The 27,528-nt window shown below is 43.9% G+C and overlaps 1 protein-coding gene across 1 annotated transcript in view; it reads left to right on the top strand.

Annotated features, from left to right (window-relative positions):
- LOC126335602 (uncharacterized) overlaps positions 1-27,528 on the top strand; it is a 375,101-nt gene that overhangs the window by 257,057 nt on the left and 90,516 nt on the right. The window contains exons 9-11 of the mRNA XM_049999055.1: positions 1,901-2,228; positions 8,164-8,416; positions 10,386-10,565. Coding sequence (XP_049855012.1) covers positions 1,901-2,228; positions 8,164-8,416; positions 10,386-10,565 — 761 coding nt within the window. The remainder of the gene's footprint in view (positions 1-1,900; positions 2,229-8,163; positions 8,417-10,385; positions 10,566-27,528) is intronic.

Genomic DNA, 27,528 nt, shown 5'->3' with positions numbered 1-27,528 from the left:
TCGTCTGTAAAAGAGACCGCTTGTAGAACCCTAGTGTGTCCAGTTCTTGAGTGTTGCTCAAGTGTTTGGGATCCCCAGCAGGTGGGATTAAAGGAAGACATCGAAGCAATTTAGAGGCGGAATGCTATATTCTTTATCTTTAATTTCGATCTATACACAAGTTTTACGGGGCTGCTTTGGGAACCCAAATGGGAATCCCCGGAGGTAAGGTGACGTTTTTTCGAGGAACGCTGTAAAGAAAGTTTAGAGCACTGAGATTCTGCTGACTGCAGAACAATGCTACTGCAGTCAACTTACATTTACGCAAGGACCTATAACATAAGGTAAGAGCAGTTAATGCTGGTACGGAGGAATATAGACAGTTGTTTCTGCCCCACTCTGTTTGCTTGGAGAACGGTAAATGATATGATTTTAGTGGTAGAACCTACCCTCCGCCAAACACTGTACTACGGCTGCGGAGTGTGTAGGTAGATGTCGCTAAGACAGACTTAGTGTTCCAGTGTGTCTTTAGATTAGTAGCAAAAACAAACTCTACACAATTCGTATCGCGCTCTCTTCAAGAGAGAATGGAAGGACTGGTAGAGGGCGATCTCGGGGAAGATCACTTTGCATTTCGGAAAAATGTAGGAACTCACGAGGCAATACTGACCCTCCGACTTTCGTTAGAAGATGGGTTAAGGAAAAGCAAACTTACATCTACAGCATTTGTGGGCTTAGAGAAAGCTTTTAACCATGGTGACTGGGCTGCTGTCTTTGAAATCCTGAAGGTATATTGTGTAAAATACAGGGAGCGAATGGCTGTCTACAACTTGTACAGAAATCAGAGGGCAATTATTAGAGTCGAGGAGCATGAAAGGGAGGCAGTCGCTGCAAAGGGAGTGAGAGAGAGTTGTAGCCTATCCCCGATGTATTTCAATATGTACATTGAGCAAGCAGTAAAGAAAACCAAAGAGAAATTTGGAGTAGTAATTTAAGTACAGGGAAAAGAAATAAAAACTTCGAGATTTATCGAGGGATTTCTAATTCTGTCAGAGACAACAAAGGATTTTGGAAAGCAATTGAACGGAATGAACAGTGTTTTGATAGGTGGACAGAAGATGAACAGCAACAAAAACGAAACAATGATAATTAAGTCTGGAGATGCTAAAGAAATTAGATTATCAACCTAGATACGTAAAGTCATAAATGAGTTTTTCTATTTGGGGAGCAAAATAACTGATGATGGCTGAATCTGACAGGATATAAACTGCAGACTGACAATGGCGAGAAAAGCGTTTCTGAAGCAGAAACAATTGTTAACATCGAATATAGATTTGTTAGGAAGAATTTCCTGAAGGCAGGTGTCTGGATAGTAGCAATGTATGGAAGTGAAAAATGGAGGATAAACGGTTTAGACGAAAAGAGAAGAGAAGCTTTCGAAATTTCGTGCTACAGAAGAATGCAGAAGATTAGGAGGGTGGATCACGCAACTAATGTGGAAGTACTGAATAGAATTGGGGGACATATAATTTGTGACAGAACTTGCATGAAAGGTCGGACCGGTTGACGCGTCTCATTCTGAGACATCAAGGGATCAGCAACTTAGCACTGGAGGTAAGTGTGGGGGAGTAAAAATTGTAGGGTAGACGTTGAGATCAATGCTGTAAGGAGATTCAGAAAGATGTAGGTTGCCATAGTTGGTCGGAAAAGAAGAGGCTCGTACAGAATAGAGCCGCATGGAGAGATGAATTAAATCAGTCTTCGGACTGAAGACCTCAAAAGTAACAACAACAGCAAGAAGTAAAACCTTCCTTTTAAGTGATATATGAAAAGATTTTCCAGTAGACATACCAGAAATTTTAAGGGCTACGTATGTTGCTGAGTGGCGTGCAATTGCTTAGTGGCTTTTCGGTGCTTACAGCTACGGGCCTGGACCGGTGCGTGAGCTGCATGAGCAAGCTGGGCGCCATGTCGCGCTCGTCGACGGCGACCACGTACCCCAACACGCCGGCGCAGCCCTTCAGCCCCGCCTGGACCATGGAGCCGCCCGCCGAGCTGGAGGAGCCGCTGCCGCCGCAGCAGCAGCCGCCCCCGCCGCCTCCGGGCAGCAGCCAGTCCGAATACTGCGTGCCGCGGCCACGCCTGCTCAGCCCCACATCCTCCTCCAGCACAGCCCCCACCTCTGCGGCGGCGCCTCCTGCCAGCGGTCAAGCCACCGCAGGAAGCCACCCTCCCCAGCCCCCTTGCAGGTATGTGCATATCACCCTGGGACCAACTATACGCGGCCATTCCCAATGGTAACGTAAAAATACCCAACCTTCATAAAGCCACACTGACGACATGGAAATGCAACACCAAAAAAAAGAAAAAAATGAGGAATAATGAAATTTCAGAAATTTACCCGCCAGGTTAGACGAGAGCGCTAATGCACTGCTTCCTGAACTCGGGTAGGCGCCCCGGCCTCGGATCGAATCCGTCCGGCAACTTAACGACGGGGGCAGGTGTGCCGGCCAGACTGGATGTGGTTTTTAGGCGGTTTTCCACATCCCATTAGGTGAATAACGGGCTGGTCCCCACGTTCCGCCTCAGTTACACAGCTCGCAGACATCTGAACACATTCGCACTATTCCATGGATTACAATAGACAAAGACAGTTGGGCTATACTAATTCTGTCCCGGGGGGTTATGGAGAGGCGGCAGGAACGGCATCCAGCCACCCCTTAAATTAATCTTGCCAGTTCCAATTAACCATGCCTACCCTGCTTCATTGCACGAACAAGGCACAAGTAAAAGAAAGCAAGAATGAAATTTCAGAAATATGTCTGTCTAGTTAAAATAGGTAAGTGGTTAACTTCGCAAGGTCATAGATCGATGTATCCTCGAGATAAGTCGTTGCAGAAATTAAACGCAGGTAATTTAATAACCGGTGTAAGTGACGCCATGCTAAATGTAAGCATACAAATGTGAATGAATTGTGTTGTAAAAGTGCTGGATGTTAGTTTGAGTGGGCTGGAGTTCCTTGCTTGTGGCACGTGGTCGGTCAACACAGAAACTTTTAATGCTGTTTGTGGATGACGCTGGAGCTGTTGTCCGATGCAGTCCCATATGTGCTCGACTGCAGACCCATCTGGTGACGGAGCGGGAGAAGGCACATGTGGACACTCTGTAGAGCGTGTTGGGCTAAGAGAGCAGTATGTGGGTGAGCGTTATCCTGCTGGAAATCAGCCCCTGGAATGGCGTTCGTGGATGGGAGCGCAACAGGCCGAATCACCAGACTTACCAACAAATTTCAGTCAGGATGCGTGGGGTGACCATAGTAATGCTCCTGATGTCATACGCATTCGCTTCCCAGACCATAACAACAGGTTACGGTTCAGATGGGTTGGTTGCAGTGGCAGTTGGCCTGATTCTATCCAACACACGGCTATCATGGGCGCCGAGGCAAAACCAGCACTCATCACAATACACAGTAGATCTCTACCTTGCTCTCCAATGAGCTCTTGCTTGACGCCACTGAAGTCGCCAATGGCGATGGTTTGGAGTCAGAGAAATGCACACTAAAAGGCGTCTCGCTCGGAGCTGTCCTTGCAGTAATCAATTTGTAACAGTTCGTTTGCTCACTGTGGTAGCTACTACTCCTGAAATAGCTGCTGCTGCATATGCGGCACTATGTGCCGGAGACATGCGATGGTCTCCCCTGTCGGTAGAGCCATGTGGCGCTGTGGGGCCCGATCCTCCTGCGACTGTACGTACTAGTAACCACCGGTGCTAGCAGTCATCTACAGTGGCTACATTCTTCTCGTAGCCCTATATCGCGATCTCATTAAAACTCAATGAGGTGTTCATAACGGCGTCTTTGTGGCGTTAAAGGCATTTTTACTTACATCAACTCACCACGCCCAATGGCAAACGACCGTTATAGCGAGCATCCTCATCGAGTTTCTACTAGCACAACTCTTACGAGACTGAAATTTGAGGAGACATCATGTTTCAGCTGTACATACTCTCCCACCGTCTTTCGTGTGTATCACATATCTCCTTCTTGGTCTTGCGATTTTTTTCTGTTTGTTCATTTCCATACAATCCTCTAACATAAGAAAACCAAATATCTCATCATGGAGGAACCCTTTGTTTTGACGCGATAATTGCCTCCGGGCCTTTGCTTCTCAGAAAAGACGAGTGGACTACGTCAAAAGGTAAATAATTTTAATAAAGAAATACAGGGCAAACATAAAAGAATCACTCGTTTTCTGAGTTTTTTCATTATGTTAGACGTACAAATATGACTGATGCAGAAATAGAAGCTTGAACTCGCCATGTCTGCTTCTTCACTCCAAAAATGTTCTACGAATGCCCGTCTGGCCACAGGATACACGTCCAAGCAGTTATCAAGCCATTTCTATACACTGTGTAGCAACATCCTGTCGATGGTCATCACAGCGGCACTGATGCGTTGTCTCAGCATTTTAAATGTTCTTGGCATTGGGAGTACATAAAGACGGTCCTCAATCTACACCCAAAGGAAAACGCCACAAGGCGTGAGGTCAGGCGACGTGAGGGGCCAAGGAAACAGAGCCACATCAATACTCCCAGGCCAGAGACGTGGTGGTTTGTCGCCCAGATAGCGAAGAGCATCGATGCTCCGTTGTGGAGTGCCCCGCCTTCTTGCTAGATAAAATTATTGGAATCGACAGTCAGTTGTGTGGAACACCATGATGGCAACATACGAGTACGAAGGTAAGACCTACAAGTAAAGCCTTTTCAAACAATAAAAACGGCGATACAGCTTCGTCTGCACGAAAGAAAATTAACCTGCGGCGAATGTCGTCCATGTGCTACACGTGCCTCACACTCTCACGTTCTCATATTGTGGCGATCAAGCTCGCCAGACAAAAGGAAGATTGCTTCGTCAGTGAACATCGTCTTGGAGGCCAAATGTTCAATATCTACGCCTCCTGCGTTGTGACGCAAACTTGAAGACACCGACTATTATCATCTGTTTTTAATTTTGCACGATCTGCAGACGATAGTGTTTCAAATGCAACCGTCATCGCAAAATCTGTTCAGTGTCCACTCATTGCGTCGTTTATTTATAGGCAAGGAATATCCGGTCCCATCCATGTCGCAAGTTTAATGGCGGGATTTTAACACATATAACCTGATAACATGGCTTCTACGCTACGAAATCGGTTGTTAAATAAATCCATATCCGTATAAATTATATAAGTATACTTACAGACTCATGTATGTTCCACATGTTCTCCTAAACCGCTAGACCGATTTACACCAAATTTGGTTCACATACCATTTACTCTCTGGAAAGAATTACTGTGGGAATAAGAACCACCCATCTATCATAGGGGTGGTTCTGGGGATGGAAAAGTCCACAACGTGGTAATACCCATAATTTAGTCAAACATTATTTGAGAATGAGAGCACTCAGGGACTTGCAACATCCTTTACACGAAATTTCAAACCTTTACGATTTTTTTTCTCGCTAACGATACCCCAGAAAATGATAGAAAGAAAAAAAGTTTGTTTTCCTGCTCTCTTTTCAGTGTTCACGCACTAAATCTACCACACGAAGCATGACGTTTTAGTTAGTTTCTTTCTTTTTACTAACAATATTTGTTGCATATTTTGCAAACATTATTCTCGTATACCATTGAATGTACAAGAATAGTTACTTTATTGAACGAGCTTTAATTCAGGAGACACGACGTCATAAACGCTGAATGTGCGTAAAAGTACCCTGCCATGCAAGACGTTTTAACTTATTCAGTCGTTGCTACTAACTCTACTCGCAATACTTTTCCCATACAGTATTCACATATGCCACTGAAGGTACCTACAAAAATATATCATTGTAAGGCTCTGAGATGCGTGAGGAACAGTCACTTCATGCTCGACATTGTAATATATCACTTATTTTCTACTGACTCTATTAGCAACACATTTCGCAGACAGCATACACACATACAGCTGATTGATCCTAGAAAAATATATCACATTACGAGAAATAGTTTACGACATATGACGTCATGAACACTGTGATGCGTTAGAAACTGCCGCATCATCCACGACGTTTTAATTTATGACTTGTTTACTACAAATTCTATTCTCAAGATTTTTCACAGGCGCAAGGTACATGTACCACAGTGTGTACCTGCAAAACTGAATCATTGTACAGCACATAATTCAGGATATACCACTGCATAAATATAGAGATGCGTGAAAATGAAACTACAGGGCGAAATTCGCTAGACATACAGCTGTACAGTTACATTTGAAATATGTTAAATATGTGTGAAATATATCTGATATGTGTGTTTTCGAGTAATTCTATGTGTAAGAAGCTCATGATAAATCACTGGGACTAAGATTGGTACACATATTACTTACAATCTGGAAAGAAATGCAGTAGAGAGTAAGAACCTGGAGCCTCCTGCTGGGGTGAGTGTGATAACATGGAGAGGGAAGGGAGGAAGAGGAAGTAACGGTGAGTGGTAAGGAGGGGATAGAGAAAAATAGGCGGAGATGGAGAGGGAGAAGAGAGATAAGGAGGTTGACAGAGGAAAGAGGAGGTGTTGGACAGAAAGAGGGGAGGAGATGGTGATAGAGGCAGGAGGAGATCGACAGAGAGAGAGAGGGAGGAGGAGAGTGACCAAGAATGGTGGAGAAGAAGACGGGATTAGTGGGGTGGGGAGATGAGTGTTGGACGGATGTGGTGTACAGAGAGAGGGGGAATGGATAGAGAGAGGAGGTAAGAAAGGTGGATAAAGAGAGAGGTATTAGGAAGAGACAGGGGGGAGGAGGGGGTGAATAAAGAAAGGAGGAAGGAGAGCTGGACGGACGGTCAAAGATAGAGGGAAGGAGCAGATGGGCAGAAAGAGGAGGGAGGAGGAGTTGGAAGGCTGAAATAAATAGATACTGGACAACACTGGGTTATAACTACTTATGTCTGCGGTTGTCCCTCATAGAACTAATGCAGGACCTTTCAAACGCTATCGCAAGACTGAATGTTGACCTTGCTGTACTGACTTGAGTGGGGTAGGACGACAAACGGGCCGACTTGGAGCAGGAGAGGAACCACAGGACATTTTAATTTCCACTTTCTATACTTATACAAGTAACTTCGTAAAACTTTGTCAGCATGACCGGGAAGGATTCACACTCGTAGCAGCGGAAGTTCAAAAACATAACAAAATAATTTTTTTTACATGTGAAATTTCATCATGTTCTCACTTACTATTGGCTGCATTTGTTGCTATACATACACTTTTCTTCATAAGTAAGAGAGACTGTTCGATGAATTTTGCACAGCATACAAACCATACTTACAGGTGTCTGAAACTCTAGAATCCATTTAATTTATTCAAAAATGAATGTGCTGTTGCATTTTACATTATATGTTTAGAATGAAATCCAATTTTGTAGTCAATTATCTCACTTTTTACCACAGTTTTTAATAGATTTGGAAAATCTACACCTGTAAGTATGGTTTGCATGTTGTGCAAAATTCATGAAAGAATCTCTCTTCGTGGTGAAAAAAAAAAGTACCTATAGCAACAAATGCAGCCATCAGTAAGTGAAAAAATGATGAAATTTCATATCTAAAAAAATTATTTTGTTATGTTTTTGCACTTCCACTGCTATGAGTGTGAATCCTGATTCCTTCCTGATCATGCTGACAAAGTTTTATGAAATTACTTGTAAAAGTATAGACAGTAGAAAATAAAATATCCTGTGGTGCCTCTCCTGCTCCAAGTCGGCCCGTTTGACGTCCTACCCACCTTAACTCGATACAAATGACCACTTTGTTGAGACCTCTCACCCACTGAAAATATCTGGTCGTGTGGTGTCGGAACACTGGCGCGCCAACCCTCCACAGCCACTGCGACTGAGGCACTCTGACATAGAGGTGAAACAGAACGAAATTATGATTCCGTATCTGCCATCCAAGGTCACATCCAGGTTAGAGCCAAATGTACGTATCGTGCCCAGTATATCTCGAAATCATCTAATCATGTATTCTTGCTATTTTAGTTTACGTAATAATAAGTAAAATTTCGCTGTTCGCTATCCGTCGTGGTGTTGCTGTTTTAAAAGGAGGCAGTGTATAATTTTCAGAGAGCGCTGTACGGTAGGGACCAGCGACGGTAAGAGGTTGGGGACGGTGTGCAGGTGCTGCCAGTGCTGCCCTCCGAAGACGGCGGAAGGCGGCGACCGCGCGGCCTCTCCGCCCGGCGGCTGCAAGGCGCGCCTGCGTCCGCTGCCGCTGGTGGCGACGCACCTGCCGCAGCAGCCGGCGCGCCGCCAGTGCAGCTGCTCCGTCCTGCGGACCACCGTCGCCGTCATCGAGCACCACTCCGCCGCCGTAGACCCCTCGGCGCTCTACGACACGCCCAAGGCGCTGCTGCCCGGGCCGCCGCTCAGGGTGCGTCCCCACTGCCTTACGGCAGCATTCTGACAATAGTGCATTAATCTTCCAACAACTATAAATCAGCCTTTATGTCCTTTTATGTCTACCACTTGTACCGAAAGCAGAAGGCAGTTATAAGAGTCGAGGGACATGAAAGGGAAGCAGTGGTTGCCAAGGAAGTGAGACAGTGTTGTAGCCTATCGCCGATGTTATTCAATCTGTATATTGAGCAGGCAATAAAGGAAACAAGTGAAAAATTTGGAGTAGGAATTAAAATCTATGGAGAAGAAATAAAAACTTTGAGGTTCGCCGATGACATTATAATTCTGTCAGAGACAGCAAAGGACCTGGTAGAGCAGTTGAACGGAATGGACAGTGTCTTGAATGGAGGGTATAAGATGAAAATCAACAAAAGCAAAACGAGGGTAATGGAATGTAGTCGAATTAGGTCGGGTGATGCTGAGGGAATTAGATTAGGAAATGAGACACTTAAATTAGTAAAGGAGTTTTGCTGTTTCGGGAGCAAAATAACTGATAATGGTTGAAGTAGAGAGGATATAAAAGACTGGCAATGACAAGAAAAGAGTTTCTGAAGAAGAAAAATTTGTTAACATCGAGTATAGATTTAAATGTCAGGAAGTAGTTTCTGAAAGTATTTGTTGGAGTGAAACGTGGAAGATAAATAGTTTAGACAAGAAGAGAATAGAAGCTTTCGAAATGTCGTGTTACAGAAGAATGCTGAAGATTAGATGGATAGATCACATAACTAATGAGGAGGTATTGAATAGAATTGAGGAGAAGAGGAGCTTGTGGCACAACTTGACGAGAAGCAGGGATCGGTTAGTAGTACATGTTCTGAGGCATCAAGGGATCACCAATTTAGTATTGGAGGGCAGCGTGGAGAGTAAAAATCGTAGGGGGAGACCACGAGGTGAATACACTAAGCATATTCAGAAGCATGTAGTCTGCAGAAAGTATTGGGAGATGAAGAAGCTTGCACAGGATAGAGTAGCATGGACAGCTGCATCAAACCAGTTTAAGGACTGAAGACCACAACAACAACAACATATCTACCTCTCCACACTCCAGACGCCGTAATAAACACTCCATGGAGGAGGCAGGCTACCTTTTACCACTGTTGGTCATTCAGTTTCCCGTAAATCTTCAAGTTTTGGCGGAGCAAAGACTGTTCCATTAAGTTTCGGGTAATCAGCCTCAAGAATTCTCCTTCTTCTTCTTCTTCTTCTAGTATTTCAGCCGTATAACGTTCAGGAATCTTCAGAGTGAGCCTCAAGACTGCCACTCCAGTGCTCGCTTCGTCCCTTTATACTTGTGTACCGCGCGACTGCGCATACGGCAACAGATGCAAATGCGCCAAAGACGTTGGTCGGCGGCAGAGACGTGCACAATGCCCGAGTTACATCTACGACTCCGCAGTCGATCTGTGTTGGCATGTCGATATATCATTGTGAGCTGCACTGTAACGGCAACTTTGTGAGTTTATTACAGCAAGTGCCGGATTCCATGATTTATCAAGATTGAAACCACTATCTCTATTAATTAAATTCTAGATCAAGCGTATTTCAATTGCCTCCTTGACTATCGCGATAGGCTACAATCCGACCTTGATCAAAGTCTGAAACGTGATGGTACGCATTTCTCCTCCTTACACGAGGCACCACAACAACGTTTCACCAGGCAACGCCGGTCAACTACTGTTTGTGTATGAGAAACCTTCCTCGTGTTAGCACGTTGTAGGTGTCGCCACCGGCGCCATCTTCGTGTGCATGCTCTGGAAAGCTAATCATTTGCATATCACAGCATCTTCTTCCCGTCGGTTAGATTTCGCGTCTGTAGCACGTCATCCTCGTGGTGTAGCAATTTTAATGGCCTGCAGTGTACATCCAGCCGAACGGCCAGCGCCATTAGGATTCAGAGAGTGTCACGTTTCTTTAGGTAAGACCGTACCTCCGTTGTTTTGCAGGACGACGCAGGGGAGACGTATGACACGCCGCGACAGGTGCGAGAGCGCCTGGCCATGACGGACCACTACGACGTGCCGGCGTCGGCGCGGCCCGCCAGCTGCCCCTGCCACCGCGTGCTGTCCTGGGTGCGGCTGCCCTACTGCCGCAGGGGCAGCGGCGTCGACCACTCGGCCACCCAGGTACGTAGCCTGCACCCCCTCTGCCGCATCACCTCAGTGCTGTGAGTTTTAGTCAGTCAATGTTTGAATACTACTACTACTACTACTAAGTGATCAGGCCCAGTGGACCGCATCTACAAGTTTCCTCCTCCACTGTACTCTGTCCATTGGTGCTATCCACCATTCGTCCACATCTATTGACACTTGGTTTAAATCTCGATGGAGTCCATCCCTCCAACGCTTCTTGGTTCTTCCTGGCGGTCTCTTTCCTGTAGGTGTGAAATCCAGGAGCTTCCGAGGCCATCTGTGATCCTCCATCCAGGCCACATGGCCGGCCCACTGCATTCGTTTGGCTTTGAGAGTTCCTGCTATGTTGGGCTGCTGGTATAGTTCCTCAAGCTCTTGGTTGTATCTGATCCCCCATTCCCCTGTATCTGCATCAAGAACCGAATCGAAGATCTTCCGAAGCACTTTTCTCTCAAAAACAAGGAACTTATGGAAGTCCTGTTTCCGAATACTCCATGTCTCACAGCAGGCTGGATCAGGGTTTTGTGCAGTCGAATCTTGAACTGTCTGGAGAGAGATTTGGACCTAAGCAGTTGTGCTAGGCTGTGGTAAGATCGGTTTCCGGCTTGTATTCTGGCATTGATCTCTGCTTCACATGACGAGTTCTCAGTGAAAAGTGCCCCTAGGTATTTGAATTCTTGCATTCTCTTGCAGGAATGGTCCCCAACCTGCAGTGATTGTAATCAGCAGTCTGACAATGACCAAGCGTCATAACGAGGTACTCTGTCTTGGCTTTGCTTATGTTTAGCCCAAATTTTCTGGCAGCCTCCTTTAGTGCTTTGGTCATTTGCTCCAACTCCTCTTCCGACCTAGAGAGTAAACAGATATCGTCTGCATAGGCTAAGTATGCCAGTCTCTTCGATTTCAATCCATTCGTTCTCTTGGAAGGTCTTGCGTACGATCTTCTCGAGGGCAAAGTTGAACAGGATAGGGGACAACCCATCTCTTTGCCTCAGTCCTGTCACAATTTCAAACTCCTCAGTTACGCGATTTCCCATCTTCACCTTTCCACGTGTTTCGTTCAGACAGAACTTTATCAGATTGATGAGTTTCTCTGCTATGCCAAACTCCCTTAAACAGCTAAGCAGGCTCTTGCGATGTATGCAATCATAGGCCTCCTTAAAATCAACGAATAAAACATGCAAATCTTTACCATATACACCCAGTTTCTCAGTGAGCTTACGGAGGCTGAAGATGTGACCTACTGTTGACCGTCCTGATCGGAAACCTCCCTGGTACTCCCCAATCACCGATTCTGCCACTCGCTGAAATCTTTGTATGGGGCAATTGGACAGGATCTTATAGCAGACGTTAAGCACGGCGATTCCTCGATAGTTGCCACATTTCAGTTTGTCGCCCTTCTTATGTTTTGGACAAATCAGAGCTGTTTTCCATTCTCCTGGTAGCTCTTCTTTGGTCCACATTGCCTGTATCAGTCGGTGTATTTTTTCAGCAAGTTTCTCTCCTCCAGCCAGGATCATTTCAGCCTGTATTCCATCTTCACTGTTCGAATGCTCTTGACATAACAGTAGCAGTACATGGAGGAGGAAGCGGTCAGGTGCTGGGCCACAAAAGAATTTCCCAGACGTATAATCTTCAGTGAAGTTAGTTAAATCTTAAAATAAATGTATTGGGTGATCAAAAAGTCAGTATAGAATTGAAAACGTAACAAACCACCGAATAATGTTGATAGAGAGGTAAAAATTGACACACATGATTGAAATGACATAGGGTTTTATTAAAACAAAAACAAAAAAAAATTACGAAGTTCACAAAATGTCCAACAGATAGCACTGGACAGCAAAACGTCAGTGACTGCCCGTGACAATCGTGTATAAAAGGAACTGTAATGGGAGAGAGAATGTTGACATTATATTAAAAGGAGCTTTTAGTGAAGTTGTATTGTGTGTGCGTGTGTGTGTGTGGTTTGAGATTTTCGGGCGCTAAACAGCATGGTCATCAGCGCCCAAACGCATAGAAACAGGAACACATGTGATGAAGGGATGAAGACCGACAGCGAACAAGGAGAACGGCTAAAAGACACAGACCTGGCGCAGTTCCCAATTCTCACATACAGAGGCAAAACAAGAGGAGAAGAAACGCACTAAAAAAGGAAAGGAAACTCAAGGAAAGTAGAACAGAATCGTGATTGGCGGACCTCTTACCTAAAACGTGGGTGAGCCAGTCACCAAGCACCACATTAAAATCCTCTCCCTAAAATCCGAAACTACAAATTGGACAGGACACAAAACTGTAAGACATTAACCACAGACGTTGCGTCGTCTTGCAAAATAGAGGGCAAATCCGGTGGCAAGGAAACCACCTCCCTCTGGTCAGAGAATAAAGGACAGTGAAGTAAAATGTGGCGGACGGTAATCTGGACGCCACAAGCACTACAGATTGGGGGGTCCTCCCGCCGGAGTAAAAAACCGTGCGTTAATGGACTGTGCCCGATGCGGAGGCGAGTCAGTAGAACCTCATCCAGACTGCATGACTGGTAGGACGTACGCCATGGACGCGTGGTGGCCTTCACCAGACCCAGCTTATTTCCACCGACTGCCAGCCACTCCTCTTCCCATTGACGCATAACACGAAAACTCAAAACGGAGGTAACAGCATGGAGGGAGACGACACATTCAACAACGTGAGGGAGGGAACATGCATCTTTGGCAGCCACATTCGCCAGTTCGATTCCCCTAGTACCCACGTGCCCGGCACCGAGCAGAAAGAAACCTCCTTCCCCTGCCGTTGCAGGTGGAGTAGGGCATCATGGATGTTTTGGACGACCGTATCCACTGGGTACAAGTGTTGCATGGTCTCAGAATGGGGAATTAGGGAATGTGCTAGTTCAGCATTACGATCCTTTCGCCATAGGAAGTGGATTCGAACGCGTAAAGGTCCGCTGAGAAATGCAGCTGTTGCGAGAATGATTTCGAAGTTCGAAGCCACGAGTTGTTTAGACGATAGAACCCGTAGTGGCCGACCGAGCACAAGGCGTAATGCTGCTGAGACAGTTCAGGAAGAAATGGGGACTGTAGCGAGTTCGTCTATTCAGTCGCACGTTGGACCGGCATTCCATTAACTATTGTTTGGTTGGCACTTAGGCGTACCCTCCGATGCTATTCGTACAAAATCCATTGGCATCATGAACTGTTACCTGGCGATTTAGTGAAGCGGAGGGAATTTGCGGTGTGGGCGCTTCAAAAGATGGAGGAAGATGATGATTGGTTGAGTAACGTGTTGTTGACCGACGAAGCTCATTTCACACTCCGAGGGTCTGTCAACGCCCACAACTGCAAAATTTGGGCTTCCGAAAATCCTAGAACTGTCGTGGAAAATCCATTGAACGACGAGAAAGTCACGGTATGGGTTGGATTTACCACATCTACCGTTATTGGGCCTTTTCTCTTCGAATAAATGCGTTATTATGGTTTTGTAACTGCTACCGTGACGGGTGAGAGGTACGCCGATATGTTACAGAATCGCATCATCCCCAGCCTCGCTGATAAACACCCGCTGGAACGTACAATGTTTATGCAGGATGGCGCTCCACCCCACATTGCTAGACGCGTGAAAGATCCCTTGCGCGCGTCGTTTGGTGATGATCGTGATCAGCCGCCACATTCGTCGTAATTGGCCTCCCAGGTCCCCAGACCTCAGTCCGTGCGATTATTGGCTTTGGGGTTACCTGAAGTCGCAAGTGTATCGTGATCGACCAACATCTCTAGAGATGCTGAAAGACAACATCCGACGCCAAAGCCTCAGCATAACTCCGGACATGCTTTACAGTGCTGTTCACAACATTATTCCTCGACTACAGCTATTGTTGACGAATGATGGTGGACATATTGAGCATTACCTGTAAAGAACATCATACTTGCTTTGACTCACTTTGTTATGCTAATTATTACTATTCTGATTAGAGGAAGCACCATCTGTCGAACATTTGTTGAACTTTTGTATTTTTTCGGTTCTAATAATACCCCATGTCATTTCAAGCATTTGTGTCAATTTGTACCTCTCTATCTATATTATTCCGTGATTTATTAAGTTTTCAAATTTATACTGACTTTTTGATCACACAGTACATTAAACAGTTAGCAATCATGAATCAATACGTTTTTTAAAAGACATCCCACTGGCCGTTGGCTGCCGAATTTTTTTTTATTTCGCAGTTGCCTTTGGGCCATTTTTCAAATCGTACAGCAAAAAATTTTGCTTCAGCACGTATCAGACACTTAAATTCTCCGACACGTATAAATGTCACCGCCAAGATTTTAAAGTCTGACACATACCGAACGAAAATCTTTTGCAATGCCACTTACCACTAAAAGTGGCTAAAAGGCCGAAATTGCAATTGTGAAACAAATAATTTCCATACTAAACGGCGGATATCGTTTCCCTAAAAAAATTCGACATATCTGCGAGCCCCGACCATGAGAAGTTAATAATCAGTATCAGCTCAAATAATATCAAGATCAATATCTAACAGTGAAGAAATTTCATGACGATAATTTGAAATCATAATTTTATAAACACATCAAAAAAGGTTTGCATCACCTCTGTTCCGAGAGTTCTGGAACCTGTACAGAATACAGGAATAGACATCAACATAAACATAATTTCCTCCCTTTTTATTGCTTATGAAAACGACACATTGCATGTTGTACCACCATACAGTGAGACCTTCCGAGGAGGTGGCCCAGATCACTGTACACATCTGTACCTATAACACCCAGTAGCAAGTACTCTTGCATTGATGCATGCCTCTATTCGTCTTGGCATACTAGCCACGTGTTCACCAAGGCACTGTTGGTCCAGATTGTCCCACTTCTCAACGGCGGCTCGACGTAGATCCCTACGAGTGATTGGTGGGTCACATCAGCCCTTTTCAATCTCTTCCAGGCATGTTCGATAGGGTTCATGTCTGGAAAACATGCTGGCCACTCTAGTCAAGCTATGTCCTTATCCTGAAGGAAGTCATTCACAAGATGTGCGCTATGGGGACGCGAATTGTCGTTCATGAAGACGAATGCCTTGCCAATATGCTGCCGATACGGTTGCACTATCGCTCGAAGGATGGCATTCAGGTATCGTACAGCTGTTACGGCTCCTTCCACGATCGCCAGTGGCGTACGTCTGCCCCACATAATGCCACCCCAAAACAGCAGGGAACCTCCACCTTGCTGCACTCGCCAGACAGTGTGTTCAAGGCGTTCAGCCTGACCAAATATCCTCTAAACACGTCTCCGACGATTGTCCGGTAGATGGCGTATGCGGCACTCATTGGTACATTCGGGATGTTTATGAGCGCATCTGTATCGCACTGCATGGTGTCGTGGTTGCAAAGATTGACCTCGCCATGAACGTCCGGAGTGAAGTTGTGCAGCACCCAGCCTATTGAGTGCAGTTTGAGTCGTAACACAACGTCCTGTGGCTGCACGTAAAACATTATTCAACATGGTGGCGTTCCTGTCAGGGTTCCTCCGAGACATAATCCGTATTTAGCGGTCATCCACTGCAGTAGTAGCCCTTGGGCGGCCTGAGCGAGGCATGTCATAGAAAGTTCCTGTCTCTCCGTATCGCCTCCATGTCCGAATAATATCGCTTTTGTTCACTCCAAGACGCCTAACACTTCCTTTGTTGAGAACCCTTCGTGGCACAAAGTAACAATGCGGATGCGAACGGACCGCGCTGTTGACCGTCTAGGCATGGTTGAACTACAGACAACATGAACCGTGTACTCCGTTCCTGGTGGAATGACTGGAGCTGATCGGCTGTCGGATCCCCTCCGTCTAATAGCTGCTGCTCATGCATGGTTGTTGGCAACTTTGGGCGGATTCTGGTGACAACTCTGAACAGTCAAAGGAACTGTGTCTGTGATAGAATATCTACAGTCAACGTCTATCTTCAGGAGTTCTGGGAACAAGGGCGATGCAAAACGTCTTTTGATGTTTGTAATTTTTACGAAATATGAGGTGTAGCACATAAAAACCTAACAGCGCAAATATTGTAGAAATGGAAAGTGCTACTGATGTGTGGTTTTCACAGAATGGATGAGTAGTCATTGGTTCGTATTGTCAGCCAACGAACAGATTGTAATAATACTTAGAAAGCGTATTATTCAGCAAACATACACTTTTTAAATGGGGCTGTACCTATTGACATTAATGGATTAAATTTAGGGTGAGCTGGAAATGAGTGGTGTTCGTTGCAGGAGTCAAGGGTGAGTCGTTTACAAGATATCGTATTTTGAAAAGTTCCCACACTGACACTTGTGCATTAACTATGGTATCACAGCAAAACACAACTGTACACACTAGTAATGTGGATTCTGTCCGGTAACGAGACAACTAAGCATCACACGTTTCGTTCAAAATGATTCATGTCACGTAAAACTAAAATACACTTCAAATATTAGTGAAATTTTTTGGTCTTATAACAGCTTTCATAAAGTAACAAGACTACTCTCACCACATCGGATATAGATTTGAAAATATGTTAAAGGACTCTAGTGTCGTTACTCTCAGAAACTAAATTTAACTGGAAAATCGTCAATTGGGCTTACGACGCACTGCTTTTCAACGTTCCAACACTCACATGATTCTACTATTAACTTCACCGAATCCCCATCAGAGACATACAAAAAACGCGTCACACATTTTCAGTATTTTACGATTCACCTAATTTTATTTTTAATTTCACCGAAGCGTCACCAGGAGCGTTACAAAGAAATTGGTCATTAGGGAGTCACTCAAACCTAGCTCAAGTTCAACAAAATTCCGTCTCACCAAACTGAATAAGACTCCAACGTTTATGTGGAATTCCTACACGCCCTTCGGTGAAAATACATTAATCAGCCAGAATATTATGACCTCTTGTCTAATAGATGGTATGTCCACCTTTGGCATTGATAATAGAGGTGACGCATCGTTTCATGGAAGCGATGAGGCCTTGGTAGGTCGCTGGAGGAAATTTGGTTCCACATATCACCTGATTCCCGCAAATTCCGGGAAGGGTGCGATGAGCTCTGACGCCAACGACATCCCAGATGTATTGTATCAGGTTCGTATCTGGTGAGTTTGGGGGGTAAGGACACGGTTTGGAACTCTCCACTGTGTTCTTCGAACCACTCCATCATGCTCTTGCCCTTGTGACGTTGTGCATAGTCTTGTTGAAAAATGACGCTACCTTCGGGAAAAATGATCGTCATGAATGTGTGTACGAGGTCTGCAACCAGTGTACGATACTCCTTGGCCGTCATAGGGCCTCGCAAGAAATCCATTGGACACTTGGATGCGCTCGTAAATGTTCCCCAGAGCATGATGGAGTCACTGCCAGCTTGTCTCTGTCCCGCTGTACAGGTGTCAGGGAGCTGTACTTCTGGAAGACGAGGATTCACGCCCTCTCATCGGCTGATGAGCAAGGAGTCGGGATTCATCGGATCTTGCAACACTCAGTGTCGAAGGTCACTTGCCCATTTCAATCGTAGTTACCGTTGTCGTGGTGTTGGCACATGCATGGGTCGTCGGATGATAGGGCCCGTCGTTCGGAGTGTTCGGTCTGTGTGTTTAGAAGGTTGCCGAGCATTAAAGTCTGATGATAGTTCGGCCACAGTTCGCCGCCTGTCCTATTTTCCCGGTCTACCCAGCCTATGACGTCGGATATCTGTAATGTGGCGGTTCCACCCCACACACGAACCGCACTCTCATTAGTATTACGTGCACCGTTCGTATGACTGACTAGCAGTCACGTGGTCGTGCGGTAGCGTTCTCACTTCCCGCGCCAGGGTTCCCGGGTTCGATTCCCGGCGGAGTCAAGGATTTTCTCTGCCTCGTGATGACTGGGTGTTGTGTAATGTCCTTAGGTTAGTTAGGTTTAAGAAGTTCGACGTTCTAGGGGAGTGATGCCCGTAGCTGTTAAGTCCCATAGTACTCAGAGACATTTGAACCATTTGAACTAGCAGACATTCCTCACCAGGTGACGCTGCTATCGCCTGAACGGCTTTGTATCGATAGTAGGTCTGTGGGCGTAATGTTCTGGCTGATCAATGTAAAGCTCACTACTAGTTGCCGCATTGTACAGTGAGCTAGCATATGCATGCCTCCGTATCTCGAAGCCAAAGATTTGAGACCGAATCCTAAACCGCAAAACATATCTCTTGTGACATACACGGCATTAGTGACAGGACATGTGTCATATGACATGACCTAATTTGTACGTCTGGTGAATGAGTGAGATGTGACTCCTTGCCCGATTTAAGTGTTCGTATGAATGTGAATCTGACCACTTCCAAGGAAATGTTGAAAATATACTAGATTTTCACATAATCTGCAACAAATCAACGCAACAGTTTCACAATCACATAGTTTCTCTGTACTCTGTCAATGTTTTGGAAGTTGCATTCCGACCTGGAAGCTTCTACTCTTGAATTCCTTTGTTGTAACATAGTTCTCAACCGTCTTTACCAAGTGGCAGTATTTTAATATGTTATTTTGCAAGTACAACTAAAGAAAAAAGTTCAGATAAACATACGTCCGCAAATGTTTAGTTATGGAGTTACGGCCAATAAAAGATTTTTCCTGAAGTTTAGCAACTACGCTAATATGAAGCCATTGCAAAACTGAACGAGGTTAAAAATGTCGTATGTCCAACCTTTGTACCTGCACTTTGAGTGTACTAATGTGTGCAAAATTAGCTTACCAGTGAGCGCGCAAATGGAGAAAACATCTGGACTGTCTTCTCAAGCCCAGGGTGTTAAATACATCTTCTAAATAAATACGACCCTGTCCCTGTAAGGCGCTAATATCAGGTGTGGATCGTAACAAAAATCATTAGAAATGCTGCTGTCACGTACCTAGAATATATGACTTAACAAAAGTGAAAGTTTGGGTTCTTGTGGAAAGACAACGCAGCTATCCGATTTTTTTTATTCTATACCTAACTTTTGCTTTCATGGGTCAAGTGTTAAACAACAATCATGTTAATTTACTTTTGACACTCAAAAACGAAATAATTAATTCTTAGACATATTGAAATGACGATTATTAAAATCGTGATTTCTACACAAGAAAACTATTATTAATAATCCTCATCAGCTCATTTAAATCTACGTTGTCGTAGCTGGTCAATGCACTGAGTTGGCGGAGAATAAATTTACTTTTTAACAAATGAAAAAACTCTCATGTACTCATTGTGAGGATAGGTTAGTATCCTAGTTTCTGATATTCAATGCTCAAAGTGTACACAAGTCGGAGTGACCAAAATCTAGACTGAGTATTTACTGTGGCCTAATGCGCGACGGCACTTTACCAAGTGGCATCTGCAACGACGTTGTGTCCGTGCTGGATCTCAAATGCTAATTCCCTACTCTGACCTTGACTGAATTCATCAGTCACAATTTCACTGAGTTAATCTTTCCCTAGTTGAAATAATGGCTATCGCACACCCCCTATGGGTTGGAGCAACATGTACAATTTCTTTGCGCACAAAAATTCCCGCAGGAATAATCAACTACTGCTTTGCTATCTGTCGCCGCGATACGTGAAGCTTATCGTCGTCACTTCGCCGAAAGCAAAACTCTCAACGCCCTCGCTTATTTCCACACATTTGGGCGGTCTGCCACGAGACGATAGAGAGAGAGAGAGAGAGAGAGAGAGAGCCTTAAGGTCTCAAAATGCTTTTATATAATGAGGATCTCCCCACTGTATCGCGTCTGCGTTGCCAAGTATGACTTCAGCCAATCGCCGTCTCGCTAGAGGTGAATAAACATTTTTATTTTCCTTGCTGGGTCGCAGCCTGGCACTTTAAAGATGTGCAGCCACCTACCCTCGGTCCCAGCTTTATTTACGTTAAAAGGAATAATGCATAGTTATGGTCGTATCTCTTTGAGCGCCGAAGCTCGCAGTTCTCTCGCTAGATGGGAGTTTTACGATATCATTAACCACCTTCTCGGTTCGTCTCCAACTGGTTTGTTCCCTGCCAGCGCATATTGGTGGATATTGGTTTGTTAGTTTTCGGTACATGAGATTAACTGCAATTGCCTTTTGTTGACATGATATGATTATTATTTTCTGAGGATCTCATACTGTATCATTCTGTCGTTATCGATGAAGCTGATGTACGGCCTATAAAATCCGGTATTTACAAAGTAAAGCACACTTTCCATTTATTTTGTCGTTATTGGTCTGGTGACTCTAATAAAACATGTCCCAGACGTGTATCCAAAGCAGTTTTCAGGAACATCCAGAGAAGCAAAGATTATTATACATGTAAATTTGTTTACTTTCCATTATGAATGTAGAAACGTTTATGTCATTGTTGGCAACCCCTTAGAGAGTTGTTTCAGCCGTTTCCTGACCTTGAAACGGGTTATCTTTGTGTATTGTTCAATGAAATAACGTAATACTAACAGCGTATTTAAGTGAAACCACATAGCAACTGTTGTAGTTTGGAGATTACTTTCAAATTTACGACAGCTGCAGTTAACTAGTGTTGTTGTTGTTGTGGTCTTCAGTCCTGAAACTGGTTTGATGCAGCTCTCCATGCTACTCTATCCTGTGCAAGCTTCTTCATCTCCCAGTACCAACTGCAACCTACATCCTTCTGAATCTGCTTAGTGTATTCATCTCTTAGTCTCCCTCTGCGATTTTTACTCTCCACGCTGCCCTCAAAAGCTAAGTTGGGGATCCCTTGATGCCTCAGAGCATGTCCTACCAACCGATCTCTTCTTCTAGTCAAGTTATGCCACAAACGTCTCTTCTCCCCAATCCTAATCAATACCTTCTCATTAGTTATGTGATCTACCCATCTAATCTTGAGCATTCTTCTGTAGCACCACATTTCTAAAGCTTCTATTCTCTTCTTGTCCAAACTATTTATCGTCCATGATTCACTTCCATACATGGCTACACTCCATACAAATACTTTCAGAAATGACTTCCTGACACTTAAATCTATATCCGATGTTAACAAACTCTCTTCTTCAGAAACGCTTTCCTTGCCATTGCCAGTCTACATTTTACATTCTCTCTACTTCGACCATCATCATTTATTTTGCTCCCCAAATAGTAAAACTCCTTTACTACTTTAAGTGTCTCAGTTCCTAATCTAATTCCCTCAGCATCACCCGACTTTATTCGACTACATTCCATTATCCTCGTTTTGCTTTTGTTGATGTTCATCTTATATACTCCTCTCAAGACACTGTCCATTCCATTCAACTGCTCTTCCAAGTCCTTTGCTGTCTCTGACAGAAATACGATGTCATCGGCGAACCTCAAAGTTTTTATTTTTTCTCCATGGACTTTAATACCTACTCCGAATTTTTCTTTTGTTTCCTTCACTGCTTGCTCAATATACAGATTGAATAACATCGGGGATAGAATACAGCCCTGTCTCATTCCCTTCCCAACCACTGCTTCCCTTTCATGTCCCTCGACTCTTATAACTGCCATTTGGTTTCTGTACAAATTGTAAATAGCTCTTTCGCTCCCTGTATTTTACCCCTGCCACCTTCAGAATTTGAAAGAGAGTATTCCAGTCAACATTGACAAAAGCTTTCTCTAAGTCTACAAATGCTAGAAACGTAGGTTTGCCCTTCCTTAATTTAGCTTCTAAGATAAGTCGTAGGGTCAGTAATGCCTCAAGTGTTCCAACATTTCTACGGAATCCAAACTGACCTTCCCGAGGTCGGCTCCTACTAGTTTTTCCATTCGTCTGTAAAGAACTCGCGTTAGTATTTGCAGCTGTGACTTATTAAACTGATAGTTCCGTAATTTTCACATCTGTCAACACCTGCTTTCTTTGGGATTGGAATTATTATATTCTTCTTGAAGTCTGAGGGTATTTCGCCTGTCTCATACATCTTGCTCACCAGATGGTAGAGTTTTGTCAGGACTGGCTCTCCCAAGGCCGTCAGTAATTCCAATGGAATGTTGTCTACTCCCGGGGCCTTGTTTCGACTCTTTCAGTGCTCTGTCAAACTCTTCCCGCAGTATTGTATCTCCCATTTCATCGTCATCTGCATCCTCTTCCATTTCCAGTACATCGCCCTTGTATACACCTTCTATGTACTCCTTCCACCTTTCCGCCTTCCCTTCTTTGCTTAGAACTGGGTTTCCATCTGAGCTCTTGATATTCATACAAGTGGTTCTCTTATCTCCAAAGGACTCTTTAATTTTCCTGTAGGCAGTATCTATCTTACCCCTAGTGAGATAAGCCTCTACTTCCTTACATTTGTCCTCTAGCCATCCCTGCTTAGCCATTTTGCACTTCCTGTCGATGTGATTTTTGAGACGTTTGTATTCCTTTTTGCCTGCTTCATTTACTGCATTTTTATATTTTCTCCTTTAATCAATTAAATTCAATATTTCTTCTGTTACCCAAGGATTTCTACTAGCCCTCGTCTTTTTATCTACTTGATCCTCTGTTGCCTTCACTATTTGATCCCTCAAAGCTACCCATTCTTCTTCTATTGTATTTCTTTCCCCCATTCCTGTCAATTGCTCCCTTGAAACTCCCTACAACCACTGGTTCTTTTAGTTTATCCAGGTCCCATCTCCTTAAATTCCCACCTTTTTGCAGTTTCTTCAGTTTTAATCTACAGGTCATAACCAACAGATTGTGGTCAGAGTCCACATCTGCCCCTGGAAATGTCTTACAATTTAAAACCTGGTTCCTAAATCCCTGTCGTACCATTATTTAATCTATCTGAAACCTGTCAGTATCTCCAGGCTTCTTCCATGTATACAGCCATCTTTTATGATTCTTGAACCAAGTGTTACCTATGGTTAAGTTGTGCTCTATGCAAAATTCTACCAGGCGGCTTCCTCTTTCATTTCTTTGCCCCAGTCCATATTCACCTACTACATTTCCTTCTCTCCCTTTTCCTACTACCGAATTCCAGTCACCCATAACTATTAAATTTTCGTCACCCTTCACTATCTGAATAATTTCTTTTATTTGATCATACATTTCTTCAATTTCTTCGTCATCTGCAGAGCTAGTTGGCATATAAACTTGTACTACTGTAGTAGGTGTGGGCTTCGTATCTATCTTGGCCACAATAATGCGTTCACTATGTTGTTTGTAGTAGCTTACCCGCATTCCTATTTTCCTATTCATTATTAAACCTACTCCTGCATTACCCCTATTTGATTTTGTGTTTATAACCCTGTAGTCACCTGACCAGAAGTCTTGTTCCTCCTGCCACCGAACTTCACTAATTCCCACTATATCTAACTTTAACCTATCCATTTCCCTTTTGAAATTTTCTAACCTACCTGCCAGATTAAGGGATCTGACATTCCACGCTCCGACCCGTAGAACTGCCAGTTTTCTTTCTCCTGATAACGACATCCTCTTGAGTAGTCCCCGCCCGGAGATCCGAATGGGGGACTATTTTACCTCCGGAATATTTTACCCAAGAGGATGCCATCATCATTTAATCATACAGTAAAGCTGCATGCCCTCGGGAAAAATTACGGCTGTAGTTTCCCCTTGCTTTCAGCCGTTCGCAGTACCAGCACAGCAAGGTCGTTTTGGTTATTGTTACAAGGCCAGATCAGTCAATTATCCAGACTGTTGCTCCTCCAACTGCTGAAAAGGCTGCTGCCCCTCTTCAGGAACCACACGTTTGTCGGGTCTCTCTACAGATACCCCTCCGTTGTGGTTGCACCTACGGTACGGCTATCTGTATCGCTGAGGCACGCAAGCCTCCCCACCAACGGCAAGGTCCATGGTTGATGGGGGGAGTTAACCAGTATCGCGTGCGTTATCCAACTCGGTGGATTCCGAATGCGCAAACCATTAGTGGAGTATTTCTAAAGTTACAGGTTCTCTACTAGTGCTCGATAGATGAAGGCGATGATGAGGATATTGTGGATGCTGTTCAATGCAGCCCGGGTACCGATACACGACGGATCTCCGAACGATTAGGCATTTCACAATCTAAGGTATGGCGTACACTGAAATAAAACAATCTGTATCACTACAATAAACATCCGGTAGAAGTTGCACTTCGCTCGGAATAGTGCATCTGCTTGAGTACTAATTGGCAGTTACACAAATACATTTTATTTACTGATAAGGCACTGTTTACTCGAGATGGTATAAACAGTTTATATAACGAGCACATGTGGTCTGAAGCAAACCCGCTTTCAACAGTGCAACGCAATTTCCAGCAACGATTTAGCATAAATGTGAGGTGTGATAAATGAACACATACTTTATTGGACTATTCATTTTCCCAGGACGTCTAACTGGCGAGACGTACTTACAATTCCTTTAAGAAGAAATGCCCCGCTTGCTCGAAGATGTTCACTTGCTACACGATTGCAAATATATTTTCGAAACGACAACGCGCCTCCACATTTCACCAACGCCGTTACTACACATTTAAATGAACATTTTCCCCAGAAATGGATTGGTCGTGGTGCTACACGTTCGTGACCACCAAGATCGCCTGATTTAACACCAATGGACTGGCGTGCGGTGTAATGTGTAAGCCTAGGGACCGATGAACTCAGCAGTTTGGTCCCATAGGAAATGACCACCATTAGATTAAGTAGTGTGTAAGCCTAGGGACCGATGAACTTAGCAGTTTGACCACCATCAAAACCAGCGTAGATTTTTATGTATGGGAATGGATGAAAGACATATTTTATGAGGATAAAGTCAGTACACATGAGGCATTACTTGCTCGCATTGTGAATGCAAGTGACTAATTTAAGGACAAGACTGTGAAACTGAAACGAGCAACAAAGTCTATTATACAGGTACAAATAATTGCACTCAATTCGATGGAGACATTTTTAACGTTTATTGAAAATGTATTGTGAAATTTTATGTACAATGTATAACTTTCTTAACACTGAGCTTGGTTTTTCCGATTTAACTTGAATTCACATGTGCTATGATATTAATAAAAGCTGATTATCTGACACATTCATACACTTTGAGTTTACGTTATTACCATACTTTTTCCTAAAATTAAATTCTCTACAACTTCTGTTGAAAACTTCGTGCAATTGTCTCGAATTTAAGACACAAATTGGGCCAAGTAGTTAATAAATTAAAAATTTTACTAAATTACTGCCTTGCTTCTCTCCATTTTCTAGAAAACTGCTGCAGATACACGTCTGGGACATGTTTTATTAGATTCACCAGAGCAATAACATCAAAATAAATGGAAATCGTGATATACTTTAACCTCGTATAGGTTTTCGATGGCTTAATATTAGCGAAGTTGCTGAATTTCGGGCAAAATCTTTCATTAGCCGTAACTCCGTAACTAAACATTTGCAGACAAATGTTTATATGAACTTTTTTCTTTAGTTTTACTTGCAGAATAACATATAGAAATATTTGTATATCTTCGTTAATTATCCTGTATTGGAATACATACAAATCATTGACAGCGTAGGGTACAAATGCTGCTCTGAAACGAAGTGCAAGAGAGTTATTAAACTAGCAAAAGACTTAAGTTGTCCACGAATCGTATATCCATGGTTCACTCAAAATCGTGTTTACATATTGACTGCGGTAAGAGGAGTGTGCTACCGAGACTATCGTCTTCTAAATGTGAAGTGTGATAGTCAGGGCTATGATTTCGACGTTGGTCCTTCGGTGAATTCTGTGGTCATGCTGAAACCAGCAAAGTGTATGAAACCGTTTCGGGCGACCTCATCAGTAAGATGTCACAGGCTTAAGAGAGAGAGAGAGAGAGAGAGAGAGAGAGAGAGAGAGAGAAAGGCACCCAATGAGAGTTTTCAGTTAGACAACAGGCAGTCCTTCCGCCAGAACGAACCAACCTAATAGAATTTCTACTATAGAAGACAAATTACTAGAATAGTTTTTGAAACTGTGACGTAATGTTACGTCTAATGAAGGGGTCATGACGAAATACAAATGGACCTCCTAGAATACAGTACGCCTGCTGACCATCCGAATTCATGTTTCACGACATGAATCTGCTTTCCTCTTAGCTCAACTGAAAGGCTTGGAGCAAGCTACCGTTAGCTTCAAAACCACTGTGCAGCTGACGAAATGTGTCCTTCGGACAGAGCAACGGTATGGAGGGATATAACAGAAAAAAGAACGTTGTCAGTGAATTTTAATGAGTTTCAGAACACATGTTACCGCATCTGAAATACCGTGCGCGGACTACTATATTTATTATTAGTGTTATAAGAGTAAACATAACTAATGGGGATAATATAATGGATTTCGCGTTTCTCTAGTCAGACACGTTCCAATCGTCTCCAAGTGCGCGATGCATCGGTGAATAATTCGTTAGAACCCATCTAAAGTGGCTTTTTGTGGTAGGCACACAGATACTTTCATGTTACCACTGAGATATTTCGTCGCTGCTCGCAGTTGACACCAGAGTCGCTGTAGTTCGAGTTTCAAATCATCGTATCCGATAGGCTTTTTGTTGTTTCTCATCGATTCTGCTCTCACATGAGATGAAAATATTAACTATCCACTCTTCCTTTTTCTCCACATCTCTGGTATATTACGTTCCAGAATTCGATGTGACTGAAGTCGGAAGTCCCACAGTTACATGCATGTTCAGTTTCGACAATGTTCTCTGGTTTTTGGCCCTATTACTTACTCGACAGCAGCGGACGGTCGTTTTGCGACACATTCCAATAGATTATCCGTGACACAGCAGTCTGCTTTTATTTGTCCGCTCAACTTCAGCGATAGTTTCACAACAGTTCAAGATATAGTCCATAATTTCATCCCTTTGTGTCTTCTGCCGGTTTCTTTATCTTGGCTTTGAACGCGTTGTCATTCTGCAGCAATTTCTCCTTCTTTAAGATTCCGTTAGTGAGACAAGACAGTGTCTTTTCTTCATCTATTTTGCCTTCGATCTTCTCCAAAAACTGCCCATACAATTCGTTACGGTAACACT

This window comes from Schistocerca gregaria, chromosome 2 (assembly GCF_023897955.1).
Source record: "Schistocerca gregaria isolate iqSchGreg1 chromosome 2, iqSchGreg1.2, whole genome shotgun sequence".
In the NCBI taxonomy this organism is placed as follows: Eukaryota; Metazoa; Arthropoda; class Insecta; order Orthoptera; family Acrididae; genus Schistocerca; species Schistocerca gregaria.
The sequence above is the reverse complement of the archived record's forward strand: the minus strand, read 5'-3'. Positions and strand labels throughout refer to the sequence as shown.